This window comes from Chroicocephalus ridibundus, chromosome 10 (genome assembly GCF_963924245.1).
Source record: "Chroicocephalus ridibundus chromosome 10, bChrRid1.1, whole genome shotgun sequence".
Classification (NCBI taxonomy): domain Eukaryota; kingdom Metazoa; phylum Chordata; class Aves; order Charadriiformes; family Laridae; genus Chroicocephalus; species Chroicocephalus ridibundus.
In genome coordinates, this window is record NC_086293.1 from 11,352,728 (window position 1) to 11,370,234 (window position 17,507).

Sequence of the window (17,507 nt, forward strand, 5' to 3'; positions counted from 1 at the left end):
AATTAGGAAGCCTGAGGCAATAAATAAAAAAATGGAATTTATATACAACTTCTAAAACTCAAGACATGCTGAAAGAATAAGAGAAAAGCCTTTCTCTTCTCGTCTAATTTCACAATTTTTCTTTCTCAAAATGACATAGCATCGAGGGGAATATGTTAAAATTCCTGATCCAAAAACAATACCTGAGGGGTCTGTCAATCAACAACCCTAGTGAGGAGGTCCTGAGGATGTGAACTCTTGAGAAAACCACAGCTAACCCCTTCCAGAGAGAAAAGTCTTTCTGAACAGTTTTGAAGTGCAGAAGACAACAAAAAAAATGAGGTGAGATCTTTCTGCTTTTCCTTGGCCACAATCCCTCCAGCTCCTGGGAGGAGACATCGCTGCTTTGGGCTTTACCCGGTGAGACTCCTGCTGACTTCATGCTGGCCAGGACTTCACCTTCCTCTCCAAGGCAGCTGGCAGTGATGATGTTCTTTACAAACAAATTAACATTCACTGCCCATATGAATAAGCCTGCAGGCACAGCTGTGTATTAACATATCCAAGCGGATTTTCAGCTACAGCCGCCTCGTGTCCTACAGCCCCGAGCATGGGGCTCCTGATCTTCCCAGCAGACCCGGAGCAGCAGACCATGTCTCCTGACGAGGCTGGGGTTTCGGGGTGGCTCTGGTTGGGTTTTTGTTTGCAGATGGGTACAAAGCCCCGAGTCCTCATTGGACTTCCACTGCTCCTTCCCAGTCTCACAAATCCTCATCTTCTTTTCAGAAATTACCAAGGGACCAGGACTTTCAAAACCGAACTTACCCTTCCTAGATCACCTCTGACTCTAGGCTACAGTGGAGGGCGACAATGAAACACCTGCAAAAATCTGGACCTAAATTACTGAAATCTTGAAACACATAAGCCACTTTTGAAAAGAAATTGTGAGCACTTTCTGGAAGCGTGGTTCTCTCTCCTGGGTGATATTTGACAAGGTCCAAGTTAGCTGGGCACTTCCAAATGCTTCTGTGACTCAACTCAATGGGCAAAAGCCACTATATGCTGCTTTTCTGCGCTTTTACTGGTTACCAGCTAAAAAAGAAATAAAAAATCTTCCTGCTTTAAGCAGTATGGCTTTCTGTGTGCAAGAGTGTGCTCATGTATCACGAAGCTTGTCAAGACTGCAAGATAATGGGACCAACTGGGAAAATTTCCATGAAGATAGTGAGCGTGCCTGGAGTATCTAGGTCAGATCCTGCTCTAACAAAGTGCAGTATGAGGGTCCCTTTATACAGAAACTTGTTTAATTAAGATAACAGATGCTGCTATTATACAAGTCATAGCGAGTGGCTGTTTAATTGGACACTTTCATATTCTTTGCTACCAGCACAGAACATCATTTGTTTTTTATGAATTTCTTTCCTTACAATTAAACTGTATAAACAATGCATGCTCTGTATATTCATAGAAAAGAAACAGCTCTAATGATGTAAGGGCTTTACATGAACAAGAACGGGAGAAGAGCAATATGTTTTGGGGCTTAAAAGTACAATTATTTTTCTGTCCTGGACTGAGCACACCTCTGGTGGTAGGGTAAATGTGACTTCCAATAGTTTTAGGAGAATATTAGGAATTGTGTACATATTTTGAACATTCATTATTTCAAGGGAATACACATTAGATTTGGAGGCGTGCAAGCGGTTACCAAGTGGATGAGATAGCTGCCGACACTGCCAGCCCCGCTCCGCTCCTGGCAGCGATGCTCGAAGCACCCCAGAACAGGGCTCCAACACAGGGCAGCTGCTAGAACCAGCACCAGCCTGGACCTAAATGCTTCACCTCGCTGCTGTGCCACCGCCTGTCCCTGTGCTTTGGTTAATCAACTCATCGGCGAGCGGCGGGTAGCAAACCACAAGACTGGCAGACATACAGTATCTCCCTAAATAAAAGCTATCTTGGTTTTCCTGCACACTGTCTACAGCTGGGAAGCAAAGGAGAATGAGAGCAGAAGGAAGCCATGGTAGACAGGCCGAAACATGACATGTCCCTCATCAGCTCTTGAACCACTTAACGCTACAGCTTCCCCTCTGGGAAATGTCCCGCATCCAGCTCTGGGGCCCCCAACATCAGAAGGACATGGAGCTGTTGGAGCGAGGCCAGAGTAGGCCCCGGAGATGCTGGGAGGGCTGGAGCCCCTCTGCTGGGAGGACAGGCTGAGAGAGTTGGGGGGGTTCAGCCTGGAGAAGAGAAGGCTCCGGGGAGACCTCAGAGCCCCTTCCAGTCCCTAAAGGGGCTGCAGGAAAGCTGGGGAGGGACTCTGGATCAGGGAGGGGAGCCATGGGATGAGGGGGAACGGTTTTAAACTGGAAGAGAGGAGATTTAGATTAGATCTAGGGAAGACATTTTTTGCTGTGAGGGTGGTGAGCCCCTGGCCCAGGTTGCCCAGAGAAGCTGTGGCTGCCCCATCCCTGGAGGGGTTCAAGGCCAGGTTGGACGGGGCTTGGAACAACCTGGTCGGTGGGAGGTGTCCCTGCCCGGGGCAAGGGGTGACACTGGATGATCTTTAAGGTCCCTTCCAACACATTCTATGGTTATATGAAATGACAGTATGTCTCTCTGACAGACTGTTATTTAAACTGAAACACTCTGTCAGAAATAGTTAATGTAATTATTACCATTATTGCATGTAAATTGAAGTAATTTCTGTAAGTCAAAACCAAACACCTAAGAAAAGAGGAAAGACTTGCAGGGAAAGTGATGCAAATCTTGCTTTACAAACCAGCACCTAAAGACTCCTTCCAATGCTACTCCAGCGAAATCATTCCACACCAACAGCAAAATACATCCCTTGACGAATTCCATGAGAAATTTTCCTAAGATACTCTGACGAAATGATCTCTGGTGGTAAGTTATTATAAGTCAGCTCAATCTGTGCAGTGGGGTGACAAAATGCCCCAGTTTGCTGATGCAGATCACAGGACCCATCTCAGCTCTGACATTAAACCCCGGCATTCCCACGGCCGAGCCCTCAGACACTGCACACCGACGTGAGGGCACCTGCAGATTTGCTGGGCTGCAACTCCGGTTTTTTGTGGGCTACAGAAAACTGTACGAAAATTAAGGGAGACTTCATTGTTTTAAAATGAAATGTTTTAAGTTAACTGCTGAATTAACTGGTTTAAATTATTTTAAAAAGGCATCCTGGTCTATAGTTCAAAGAGAATTTCAGTTCTGTTGCAGGATGTTCCTCCAACTGTTTGGAGTGTGGGAGCAGCTGTAACAGAGGCTTATTTTAATTTCATCTGGCAGCGCTCTGTGGAGCCCCAGGATTTGTCTTTAAATCATAGAATCATAGAATTGCCTAAACTGGAAGGGACCTTTCAAGATCATCGAGTCCAACCATCAACCTAACTCTGACAAAACCCATCACTAAACTATATCTCTAAGCACTATGTCTGTCCGTCTTCTAAATACCTCCAGCCTGATTCTGCCTCCTGCACTCAGGTAATCTGAGCGAAAGAGCCAAAGACGACAGTGACTTCTGATTTCCACCATTGCAAGGATGAACCGCTCGTAATTGCAGCCGAGCACAGATCTCTATGGGAGCCGCGACGTAAAAATGAAGAAATTGAAAGGTTTCTATGATAAGATCACCTGAAAAGAAAGGTTCTAAAGCACTAGTCTCAGTAACAAATTTATCTAAGGTTGTTGCATTAGATGTAATTGAATTATTATGAGAGGATTAACAAAATCCTGCAAGAACAATTTGACTGCTGTGACTTCCCCTCCTACTCCTGCCGATGAATAATACAGGCAACGTAATGCCAGGAAATAATCATCACAAATGGGAAATACTGCTGACTGGAGGATGCTTGGCTTTAGGAGTTCAGGAGTTTAAAGCAAAGTTCTCCATTAAGAACTTGCTTTCATTCACTTCAGTGTTATACAGGGGCTATCAATTAATGGAAGTTTTTCCAAACTTGTGGGAAACTATGGATTTCTGTTTTATATTGGTAAATCTCACGTAAAATTACCATCTACCTCTAACTCCCACTGATATCTAGGAATGATTTATTTGGTGTCTGAGACAGCTTTGGAAGAAAGTAGAGGCAGTCTGAATCATCTGTATTTCACATGGTGTAATAATTGCAGAAGACTGTGTCTCTGTCTATAATGCCTGAATGATGTTTATATCCTATATAAGGGTGCCATACGTGCTATGTATTTTATATACAAAAACTCACTTGACGTTGACCATGTTACTTCATAAAGTCAGGAGGATGAAGACATAAGATTATAAGACCAAAGTGCCACTGAGATTTAAATAAAAACTGTAAGTCCTGGCTCTACATTCTGTGCACTCCTCACTCGGGGAGTTTTTGCCTGATTTTGAATGTCAGCCCTCCTAGGGCAGCTGGGCAGCAACACTCCCCATCTCGATCTCACAGCCTGAAGTCCAGCATCGCTTCTGGGTCACTGATGTAGCTGGGACATGAGAAAAGAGAATCTAATGGGATCCCAGCACTCCAAAATCTCTTTTCTCCTGATGTGGAGTCAGAATAAAAAGATCAAAGCTTAAACATACCTGGAAGTATGAATATAGGAGAACCAAATGGCAAGTGAAAAACATTCTGAACTCATTTCAGTTTCTCTCTGATGAACCATTTGGTATGTCCCAAAGACACATCGCAGTTTTGCAGTGACCAGAAGACACCACTTCCACCTTGAGCTCCCAGTGCTTGTTGGCTTCTGGAACAACTCCCTGCCAGCTGCAGATCTCGACAACTGGCTCAAATTTCCAGGTTATATGCGTAACAGTGAATATTGAAAGGGTAAAACAGCTTCTGCCTGAGAAGTGTGTTGGGAAGTGGGTCCTAAGCATCCTGGGGGATCCTACTTGGCTACCACTGTCTCTCGGATGCTGCAGTCTGCACAGCTTTATGCTGACCATTCCTATCTAAAAGGTATCTGCTGCTCCTGAGCGAGGGTTTCCCAGAGGACAGGTGTATTTTAGTCACGCCTCCTGTCCCAGCCGTGTGGAAGGTGGGAGATTCTGTGGCAGGCAGCAGACTCACCTGCTCGTACTCTACCAGTGGCCCTATGAGGCTGCTTCGTACTGCGTGGCATTAATAGGACTGAAGACCTTTCCCACAGAGTGCAGCAGCCGTTTTGCACTGAAATGTGAAGGGAAGATCAAGAATAGAAAATTATCTCTGTATCTTTACCCATATAGAAAAAATCTTTGTTTCCAAGCAGCATTTGCAATATATCTATATCTGTGCTATGGCTGTTTCTATATAAAATTTACCTTCTGGAGTCAGGCTACTAACATTTTATTAGGCCTCCAAGGCAGGATTTCCATTATTATGGAGATGAACTGCCTTTAATGACTGCAATAATGTAATTGTACCCCAGGGCAGAATTTCTAATAACACAATTGCGCGGTTCTCAACCACCAGTAAGAGATACCTTCAGGGCAGGTTATTCATTAGGGGTGCAGTACACACTGCCCCAGCCTCCAGAGAAGAATATGAAACCTAAAACAATAAAGCTTTTTTTTTCCAGGGTAGTCTCTGCCCTCTGGGCAAACATTGAACAACACACTTAGTTTTGCCTCCTGGACAGCAGTGGCCTCCAGAGCCAGAGTCCTGGCAGCAAAATATGCTGCACACTATTTCTGGCTCCAGCAAGGAGTCCCAAACATCACACTCCAGCTGAAAAGTCACAGGAGTCCCAAGTGAACTGCTGGAGCGATTGCCATGGTAGCCGTCAGGCTGTACATCAGAATTCAAAGCAAGGACTGACACATCAACGTTGCTTTTAACTCCACCTGGAACTGGAAGGACCATCTATATTGATTAACCTTCACACGATCAAGTTCAGTTTGGAGAAGTATCCAGATGTTTAGGTGCCTCTCTGAAACTCCAAACATCAGTTTAACCAGAGATTTCATTTAAGTTTCATCTCCCACGCCTGTCTCAAAGTTCTGTTTTCTGCCCTAGATAAAGAGATTTCAGCAACAGTTTTTCTTGGCATCTTTCTTCCTATATTTCAACAGATTTTTTCATCAGCCAACAAAGTTCTTGTTTGAAGCCCACACATAAGCGTAGGGAGGTACTAGGACTGGACTCCAGTCAATGCTACTGTCCCCCGGGATAGCAGGGAGGAGATAATGTTTCAGCAACCGATGAAACCAGAAATACAGCAATGTTAACTAGATGAAAGCAGAAATACAGCAATGCTAAGCAGAGGACCAGGCACTTGGCCTCTCCTACCCCTGTGAATTCAGACAGTGCTGATGAACAATGCCACGATCATCTAAGACAATATAATTTCCTAATTGCGCATTTCACACAGTTTCCAGGTACAGACTGCAAGGATGGTGTGGTTAATAAAGGCAATGGCGAGGATTCAACACCCTCGTCCCCATGGGAGATACAACCGACTGCATATAAGAACTAAATAGGTCCAACTGCCAGGCCAATGGAGCGGTGTTCATTAAGACATTTTGCCAGATCGGCCCCGCTGGAGGAGTTGGTTGGCAGAAAAAACCCTGGGCTGAAGTAGCAGAAAATTTCACACCTGCTTGGGCACATTTCACGTCTGGTTTCCCACCCAGGGCTCAGTGCCCAGGTGGGAGGGTCCCAGTCCTGGTCAGGAAAAAACTGTAGGTACAGCCTTCCACTACTTAAACAGAGGTGTGCGTCCTTCAGGGTGCTCTGGTGTGGACTCCCTCGTGTCTACCACAGCGTGACTTCAGGTGACAGGGTTTCACTGGGGGGAAATAATAGTATCTCCTTTTCCCAGTTGCCTGTTTTTCTACAGTTTTGAAGAAACCTGCTGGTTTTGAGGTATATCACTTCCTCTCCTAACCTTGGTGGAAACCAGCTGAAACATCTACAGCCAGTTCAAATAACCAGTTCAAAAGTGATTTGGAAGTAAACACAGCAGCAACCTGAGCTACCACCCACCCTGATGCTACCAGTGCATGAACCACATTTCCTTGGGAAATGAGGATCCAGGGATTTCTGCTGTATTACAAAATCGTTTGCAGATAAGAGAGTAGTGCTAAAAAAACCAAACAACTTTGTTGTTGGCATTGCACAGCAGTGACCAGGCAAGAAACACAGTGCTCGCATTTCTTTCCTTTCCTAAGCTCTTGCTCAAATAAACTAATGCTTCCCCTCTCACTCCTAAATTAAAACGAGGAGAAAGAACTGTGCCGTGCCTGGGAGAGCAGCGTCAGAGAAAACAGCACATTGCAGCTACCGACTGTGCCAGCATGGACAGGGAGACAGATGGGACCTCATGGGGCTTACACTCCCAGACTTCCAGTATTTAATACTTCCCATCCTTTGCACAATCTTGACCAGCAGAGCAAGTTATTTCAGTTTTAAAAATCAATATACCTTGATCTATTATAACTTCGACCTCGCACAGCTTTGTATCCTGGCTGCTAGAGGGAGCTCTGTGCGATTGATCACCCAACTCTTTTTATCCCAGGAGGTGAAGTCGAAGGCCCGCAGACAATAGCTTTGCAAAGACCAGAACAGGAGCTAAGTAAATCAGAAATAGGTTGTTTATTATTTTTCTCATCTGGCTTTAAATAAGCTAAGCTTTTTGCATACTCACATACATCACCATAGTATATATCCAATGTCCTTCACAGGCAGGCAGGTTGGATAGACTAGACTTTCCAAGATAAAAGAACAGCTCTAACAGGTTTAGGCTTTTAAAAATAACAATTCCCTGTAATTCCTGCCTTTTTGACCGTTACTAATAAGACAGGATTTTTCCCATCGATCCAAGTGGCGCATCGTATTTTGGAGGACTGTCAAGGACAGCTCTTCAGGTCCCACTCTCAGGTGCTGCACAGGTGGGACAGGTAACACAACTGCACCTCTACACAGTCAACAACAAACCACTGCAAAATCATGCACGCGAATTTGAAAGGTAGGCTCCTACTAATGCTCTCCTTTTTAATTAAAAAAAAGAAAAAAAAAAAAAGAAAAAAATAATGACTTGGCCAGTCTGAAAAAGCCATCTCCAAGTCAGGCGTTAGGACTGCCAAATTAATTACTGACCCCAAATAATTCCTGTTTGCAGAACATTGAGTAATGTACCAGAGCAGTGTAATTTGCAGTGGAGGGTTTTATCTCCTGGGAAACTTTTTGAAAAACAACAGCTATTTAGAGCAATGCAGAGGCAAAATATTTGCTTTTTAGAATGCATCTTTATCAGCTTCTTGGCAGGGATGCTTTAATAGTACACAGAGAAGGGGAAGAACACAACAGAAATAGAAATCTCACGCCCAGCTCCTTGAGACTGAACACTAGCTGCTTCCACATTTATTTGCAAGTCAATTTTGGGAAGCTATTAATGACAAATTTAGCTTTCATTGCTGAAAGCCCCTGGGTTGGAGCAAGCTAATGAAAGAAATGGTTACTTTAAGACATTACCTCTCATTTTCTCTTAGGATGTCTTTTCCTTTCTTCCAAGAATAAGTAGGTCTGGGGGAAGCTTTCGGCTTACACTCAATGATTACTTCACCACCCACTTTAACAAGAGTTAACTTCTTCAACAGTGTTTTGGAGAAGTCTGGACCGACGGCTGAAAGAAAAAAAATAAAAATACAGGTCAGAATTCCCTCTGTAAAAATCAAAGTCAGGCTTTTTTGAACTTTACAATATTCAAGGGCTGGCTTTCACCTGCAGTTTCTAAATGATCTGACTTTATGAACTATGTGCACGTACAGATGGGGCAAACCGACGTCTGAATGCATCAGCTCCTACTTGTTTAGAAATGCACATCAAGATGCAAACCTCAGAAACCAGTAACCTCGGCTGGCAGCACAAGCCGGTGTCACGCACATCTTATTCGGGGCAGCACCCCTAAGAACTACGCCTGCTTGAACCGTATAATGTATTTCCTTTTTTGTGTGGTTACAGCATGATCATCATTTTGTCGAACATTGCTACGTGCAGAGCAACAGCATACAGAAACATTGTCACAAGCACAGAATGCAGGTAATCAGAAATGTTAGTATTTCCAGAAAGTTGACATTTTTATGCTTTATATTCATAACCGTTGCATAAACCGGGTCTTTTCTTTTAATACTATAAAGGTGGGAGTCCTTGACACAGCCAGGTCCTGAACCAAACAAAACAAGGCAAGACTTAAGCAGGCACCAGGGTAAAAGGTATTCTCCGATCATCTTTTTTAGTCCCTCCAGGGCACACTCTTCTATTTTGTGAAAAACAGTCAAGATATTCATCGAAGCAGCCACCAAAGCCCTGCAGACAGTCTGCAGCCTGGCTGTAAGGCAGGCTGGGGAGGCAGGAGATTGTTTGGTTTCTGATTCCTGCCCTCAAAGGATTTTTAATGCTTTATTGATGGGACCTGATGACAGACAGAGCTTTAAGGCAGCAGCCTCTAGACTGACTCTGGTAGTGAACTCCCCAAAGACGACCAGAAGGTTTTACTTATATCAAGTGGGACAATTAGTTTTTTCAATACAGAAAGCTCAAAGCAAATAGGTGAGGCAGCTTAAGGGTTTTATGAACAACTCTTGCCCTGCTGCTCGCTACGTCTTTGCTGGCAGGAGTTTACTTTCTGATGGATCAGTGGCAGCAACCTCTGCCCAGTGCCCTCTAATTCTCTCCAGCCCTTTTGCTGGCTGCGTGCCTGCATCCCTCTTGCCCCATCCCCATATTCCCCCAGCTTGTGGGATTTTCCTCGACTTACTTTCTTGCTGCACTCGGGGAAGTGAGAGTTTAGATCACCTTGCGCTGCATCTGCTCGATGCTCCATACAATGATCTAAAGCTCACCCGAAGCAGCTGGGAGACACAAAACTTGCCGTGTGATACAGAAAACAAATTAATTTTTCTTAGGGCATCTCATCTGCCTCAATTCTTTGGGAGATTGTTTCTGCCGCCAAAGAGCTGAATAAAACATAATCCTACAGTAATAATGGGATGGGCTTTATGATCGAATAGATCTTGTCTTCCACTTTCATGAATCAGAGTTCACTAATCTCTGAGCTGTCTTGTCTTCTGTGCCTAATCATAGACAGATGACTTCATTTGAGCAGAGAGGAAAACATATATGTTATTAAAGACTATAAAAGAGCCATCTGAAAACCAACACCGGCTATGTAAAACATTTCAAAATTAAAGGAGGCATCCTGAGGACAACTTCCCACCAACGCACTCAGAACCAGATGGATTATTATTTATATCATATTATCATAATTAATACAGGATCATTGCTGGAAATAACTTCTCAGATGGTTCTCCAAAATTTATGGACAAAATAAGATTTTTGAATAATCCTGTTATTTCCATCCCTGGAAGGAACACTGGGTTTTTTGCAAGTCATTTGCTATTTCCTCCTTGGTCCTGTGCGTGGTAGAAGAGTTTCACAGTATGGGGTTTATTCTGTGCTGTTCAAAACACTGTCATCCGATACTAAGAAACTCTGGGCTCAGTTCTCAGCACTACCCCAGCTTCCCTGTGCCACTTCAGGGGTAATGCACTTAATTTCTTCACACCTTGTTTGTAAAATGAGGGGTTTAATTACTTTTCTTTCACTCTAAGCCCATAATTTATTTTTTTTTTTTAAATTTCTTTATTTTTTAAAACATTTAGCCTGAAAACTCTTTAAGGTAATGACTGCATCTTACTACATGCTTTTACAATGCCCAGCACAACAGGATCCTGGTTTTTGCTGAAGACTCCAGGCAATATAATTGGCAACAATAACAGAGAGGAATCACCCTGTGAAAAGCTCTGTCTGTAATTTTCTGTTTCTCTTTTTCACTTAATTTTGTTATAAGTCTCACTTGCTATTAGTGGTGTTTAATCATTTCAAGTGCTTAACTTCAGGACCTTTTAAAATAACCATTTTTATACTCAGATCTCTTTAAAAGTTAACATTTCTCAGTGAAGTCAGAATATTGACATCCTTTGAAAACTCTACTGAAAAGGAAAACATGCTGGTTTTCTTTAAAAACATGCCAAATTAAATCACAGATCCATAGAAATTAACCTGTAGAACACCGTTCTGGTACTTTTCACGTGACATATAGAAGCAAGATTGCATAACCCAGATGAGAAGTCAGCCAAATACAAATTATCTGGCAGGTTTTTAAGAGCAGGCTCTCCAAGGTCTTTGCTTTTGCTGGACGAGGAGGCACCGGAGGTACCCACCAACAAGGGCTGCGCCTCTGTCTTCTGAGACTTGCCTTCCTCCCAAAGGCTCATTTTCACCAGGGTTTTGAACAGACAGGAAAAGCATCAGTGGGTTTATTTCGATTTCTTTCACGCAGTAACACGTCCAGTAAATCTTAGCACTGTGAAGTCTAATTTATTGAGCATTATTGTATTTTTCTTGAACAGCAACAATGACAATCTTTCAAATGAATTTTTTTTCTATGGAGGCATCTATCGCTGCTGGTAAAAAATGACCGATATTGAAAATGCCATAATCAGAAAAGACCTCATGCTTTGTTCTTCAGGATAAAGCAGGGGATGATGCTATTGAACATTTGCTTTGAAAACAACTAAACCATGATTTTGTAATCATGAACTCTGTTTAACCCTTTGAAACTACAGTATCTGTACTGATGTATCTGTTCCCAGGCCTGTCACTTGTACAGCACTGTTTGCAAATGGGGTACAGACTCCAGGACAGCCGAGGCTGGCAGGGACCTCTGGAGATGGTCCCATCCCACCCCTGCTCAAGCAGGGGCAGCTGCTGCAGGTTGCCTGGGGCTGTGTCTTGTTGGTGTTGAGTATCTCCAAGGATGGAGATGACACTATCTCTCTGGGCAACCCATTCTAGTGCTTGACCACCCTTCATGGTAAAAAAGATTTTCTTACATTTAAATGGCATTTCCTGTGATTCAGCTGGTGCCCACTGCCTCTTGTCCTGGCACCGCGCCTGGCTCTCTAATCTTTGCCCCCTCCCACCAGGTATTTAACCACCTGGATTCACATGAGCTTTTCCTGATGTTAATTGGGACGAGCAGTTGCACACAAAACAGGTGGGGCACAATTTGTTTTTCCTGGTGGGGGTTGAGGACAGGAGCATTACGATTGGCACTAGAACAGCGAAAGGCCTACTCAGACATGGTTTTTCAACATTTCCTCAGGAGAGTAAGTCTCTGCAGCCCATGAGCAGGCAGTTACTGCCACTATGCTCTGAGCTGGGGCAATACTCGGGTTTCTCCACAATATGTTTCTAACCAGCAAGAGGTGAGTGAGCTGGCCAGCTCTCCGTGCTCCATCACCTGGATGAATATGAGAAGATGGAATGATGTAAAAAACCCCAAAATCCTGTTCTCTGTCTATCCACTTTCTCAAGTTTTGACTTCATGCCTTAAAACCAACAAGTTACCAAAGATCCTCAGTAGCTCCTCTGCTTCAGATGCTGAAACTTTACAAAACCAGCACGGATGAAGGCTTTGCTGCTTTTGGAAGGTTTGCAGCATTCAGGAAAGTACACTTACCGATGACACTCAGTTCTGCGCTGGCAAAAATGATGCCATGTCTGTTTTCTGCTACACACTGATACATGCCGGCGTCCGACAGGCTGACGTTCGTTATCATGAGCGAGCCCTGCTCTAGCTGAACTCTGCCCTGTAGGAAACAGTGAAACGAATGAAAACATAAATAAGGAGATCCCTCCTTGGAACATAAACTTAGCAGTTGTTATATTTTATACCAACATGCATCAAAAACATATCAGTAATGGGAAGAATTTGCATGCTCCAATCTATTGGAGCTATTGCCAGCTAAAATTATGTCAGGTTAGATACTAAACGGTAAAACCAATACAGTAGTTGGTAATTGCAATTTAAATTTTCCCTTGACTTCTCTTTGATTTAATACCCAAACCATTTAGATCCCTTTAAAGAAAGTAAACTTGAATCAGAAAGTGCACTTGTGTTCCATAGCGGCATATCACAGCCAACCCTATTCTTTACAACAATGGTATTATGAGTATATATGGCAAGGAAGGTTAGTGAGACGGGTTGCCATCTTAGCTAGCACAGGCAGAAATACTTAAAATACTCTGCAGTTTACTAAAAACAATATAGAAATTAGTAATTTAATGACCCTTTACTTCATATCAGCCACTAACGGGATTTAAGTACAAGACCATCTGCTAGTGACCAGCGTGAAGCAAGTAAAATTAGTGTGTGGAACAAAAGACCAGGGTATCATTTGTCAGCCTAAGGATATGGAGCTCCTGATATCAATTTTGATAAGTACAGCAAAGTGCTTCCTCCCTCCCCAGGAGTTTCACCATTTAAAAATAGAAATATAAAGAGCTATTGGCTTTCTACTTGGCCGTAGGGCGGAAATTTAATGTTTGTGCAATCTTATTGGGGTTTGATCAAATCTAGGCTGCCATGTTCTTTCACAATAAGTGACAAGACAAAAAAATGCTGGCTACTGTGAAAGCGATGCTTTGGTGACTTGTATTAGTTTGTGGTTGCATTGAGGGGGACCATGGGACCAAGCAATGCCACTTCAGCCAGAGGCTGGGCAGACAGGGTGGTGGAGGGGATGTGTTTCCCCAGCTCCTGCACATCACCCATCTTTGGGCAGCTCTTTGTGTCCCTGGCAATGGCAGGCATGCTCCTGGTCACCTGCACAGGGACACAGCTCGACGGGAGGAATGGAAACGCCAGTAGAGATTGGCAGAAAGACTAAGTTCACCTGAACATCATTAACTAAAAATAAATTAATCCAGGGTGATTGTTTTCTGGATGCAGACTCCATATGGCCACTTGGCCATTCCCTCTTCTTCACAAGGATCTCTCCACCCGTTGGCTCATATCGTGGATGCTTCGTTTGAGGGAGGACCTCTGAATGTAGACCTGCTGTGGGTCCTACCTGTCACTAACAGGTAAAGTTACCCACCAGGCACGGCAAGGAATTGCCTACACAGCAGGGAGATTTCAGAGCACCGCCATCCTTCCTGTTTCCATTCCAAAGGTAACAAACCATGCAGTGATGGGAAGCTGGTGGAGCATGATAGCACCAGCACCTCCTCCCTGGTACCTACCTGGGGCAGCAGTGGCTCCCCGTCCTTCAGCCAGCGGTAGGAGGGTTTGGGTCTCCCACTGGCCCGGCATTCCCAGACGACGCTCTCCTCGATGGCCACATGGGCATCACTGATTTTCTGAATCCAGTTGGGCTGAGCTGCAACGCAGAAGGAATGAATAAAGCCTCACGTCTGTAACCAGCAGCGTGCTCTCTAGGTGCAAGCAAATTTCTTTATTAGCACATTTAAGAGTTGGATTTAATAACATGCTTAATAATTGTTAATGATTTTTTTTTTTCCCTGAGTCCAGTTCTGCTTTCTGAAGGTGGCACGTGCAAGATCAGAACCTGTTTTCATTTGATTTTTAATAAAAACACTTTAGGAAAAAGAGTAGCTTCAGAAACGCTGATCATCATGCAAAACCAAAGCAACAGCTCATGTGCTGCCCCAGTGGATAAATGGCACTGTTAGATCCTTAGTCCTTCAAATAGAGACATTTTCGTCTTCAGGATCCATATGACTTAGGCTTCAAAGCTCTATAATTTAGCACTCAACTTCAAAACTTGTAATTTAGAACTACCTCTGCATTGAAATGAAGGTTATTCCAGTAACTTAGGCCTACGTGGTTATAGGCACTACTTCAGGTCCAAATTCTCAGTCTTCTTAGATTAGGGCCATACCTGCAAGTCCTGCCACAGGAAGACCTTCCATGTGTATGAAAAATCTTTGGACAGACTCCACATGCAAATCAAATTCTGCTAAAATCGCCACGTATTTTTGGAGACCATACAAAACCTCTGACTTTCGTATGTCACTTTCACAAGCCCCATCGGTCTAGATACAGTTACAATACTTTTCAGGAAGTCCCATTAAAAAAGAGAGTGACTTCACGTTTTTAACAGTCATTTGCCCTATTTTGACATAAGAAAATCTGAGAGACTTAGTAGGAAGATATTACCAGCAGAGGTCTCCAATAACCTGGTTAATACCTTTCCCCATGTAAGCAGATAAATAAAAAAAATTAAGATTACAGGTAATGACTTTATATATCTCCTTTGGATAGTGACAGGGGCCAGAGAAAGGTCTGAAAGGATAAATTAAAAAATATCGCATTGAAATGGTGAGTTCAACACACAGTTGGTATGATGATACCTAAAATACTGGTCTACCATGACATGATGCTGGATATGCACATTCAGAGCGCCGAGTGCCTTTTAAAACTGTGTTCGGGCTGTGACAGATGTGACCTTAATCCCACACCTACCACACACTCCCCTTCTCACGGTGTTTACCAACAACAAAGCACAGAGGAAAGGCTGAAAAATTTTGCACAGCAGCTTAACTCCAAACCACGACGGACTTGCAAAAAAGCAGAAAGGCAAACCAAACGCAACGACAGTGCAGAGGCAAAAGAAGCAGCTGAGAAGAGGAGGCAAGCAGTGTTTACTTCTCTGACTGCCCCTCCTGCCCCTGTAATATTTTAAGTTTATTATCTGTATCTAAAGAGATATGAAAGGGAAAGTGTTTAAATGTAGGAAGATGAAAGTCAATTCTGTCATCTGGAGTAAAAACTTCAACAATTCCATTGAACTGAGACACCCCGTGCAACTGCAACAGGTTCAGTGGCTCAAGGACATTTGCAAATTACTCATGAATTTACATATTTACTCTGCTAACAGCATCCAACTCATGATTTTGAAGAGAGCCTTATGATGCTGTTAAAAGAGCTCTATAAAACCACGCAGATCCATTTGCCTTTTTTTGCAGTACTGTTTTACTGAATTCCCACAAGAAAACAAAAAAATTCACATAAAGCAACTGAAAGCAATCTGTAAACCAAGAAAACCCATGAAAGGTAAGGTGGGCTCTATAACATATAAACGTAAGCTATGGAAAAAGAAAGAAAACCCTCGTACCAGGAGCAAAGAAAATTCAATACTTATCCTTATTTCAGGTAGATTCCTCAAATAAGGAAAATTCTCACCCAACGCAGCAAAAGACTTTCCCTGTCCAGCCCTTCTGCTGTATTTTGCAGGTTATAGATCTGCCCTCCTGCCATAAGGGATGATGCTGAGATTTAAACGTGCTGGGAGCTGCTGGCCCCACGAGCCATCTCCCTCTTGTGCAGCACGCGCGAGCACTTCGGCCTCACCAGGTATTTAACCAGTTAAGCTTTCCATCCTAAAGCCACAGAACAAGCATAATAAAGGTCAGAAATAAACCTGAGTGAAAACCGGAGAAGTCCTTTGTTTCACGGGAGCTTCGTTCTCTTGCTGCTCTTTGGGAGACTTTTCTAATTAGGTCAACCTCTCCTTTCAACAGTTCATTTCGGAGAATAGCAGGCACGCTCTTGACTTAATCTTGAGTAATACACAAGGGTTGGTTCACGTAGCAAAGATGTTGGAGCCACCAAATGAGAGTCGCCATAATATAATGAAATTTGACAGCCTCCCATTGGGGATCATACCAAGACATGGTAATGTGACACAAGATTTCAAGCATGATAATTAAAATAATTCAAATAAGGATATGAAACCATTCCATGCTACAACATTATATAGCGACATTATTTGAGCTAATGACAAGGTTTAATTTGTGACTGGTAGTAGTATTCTAGAAATAGTCCTTTGGATCATTTCAGCAGTGCTAAGGGAAGAGGAATTCTATCACATAATGGGTTTGGAAACATTCTGGCCCTATTAGGAGTATTTAGATGTTACTGGCCTTAGTTGGAAGCATCTCAGAGGAAAAATCTTGTACTGAAGAAAAAAGATTACATGGAAGCTGATTAAGAATTCACCTAAGTTGCAAGAAAAATTCGTATGCTAAATCGATAAAGTGGAAAAAAAAGCTTAAAAATATAATCATGACTCTTACATAAGGACAGTTTTAAAGAAAAATATCCCCCTCCTAGGTGATGAGAGCTGTCTGGAATTTGTACTCAGGGAGCAGTAGAAAAACAATGGCAGCAGTTAGAAAAAAATCTCTTTACCTTTGATCACTTTCCAGTCTTCACCAATGCAAAGTGGGGCTTTTTAAACCAGGTGATTGGGAAAGTATGCCCAAATATGCCCTTACTTCTCTAAGAGCAAAATATCCAGAGTAAGTCTGTCCTTCTTTGTAATAAGTTGAAAGGCAAAAGCAGGCACTGGAAAGCTGGACCAGAAATCATGTCCTAAAAGGCATTTGAAAATGAAATGACACAGCCGGTGATGATGCATCGCATCAGAAATGAGTAACAAACCCAAAGAATTATGGGAGCAACATGAGAAATAAACCAGAAATAAATCTGTAGGACCTTGCAACCAAAAAGACTAAAGTAAATGAGGTACTAATACATATACAGAATCCAATTCTCAGTCGGTGTATATTGATTTCAGTGTTCCTAAGCCAATTTATAGCAGCTGATGACCTAGTGCAGGCTGTGTAATTCATCATTAATGGCAGATGAAAGGCTGAATGACTTGTCCATTA

The 17,507-nt window shown here is 43.0% G+C and overlaps 1 protein-coding gene across 4 annotated transcripts in view; it reads right to left on the reverse strand.

Moving 5' to 3' along the window:
• The window catches only part of CNTN4 (contactin 4), a 345,846-nt gene that overhangs the window by 54,783 nt on the left and 273,556 nt on the right, over positions 1-17,507 (reverse strand). For all 4 annotated transcript variants that reach the window (XM_063347948.1, XM_063347947.1, XM_063347946.1 and 1 more), the window contains 3 exons: positions 14,055-14,191; positions 12,490-12,619; positions 8,439-8,589 (listed from right to left, as the gene is read on the reverse strand). In XM_063347948.1, the coding sequence (XP_063204018.1) occupies positions 8,439-8,589; positions 12,490-12,619; positions 14,055-14,191 (418 nt within the window). The remainder of the gene's footprint in view (positions 1-8,438; positions 8,590-12,489; positions 12,620-14,054; positions 14,192-17,507) is intronic.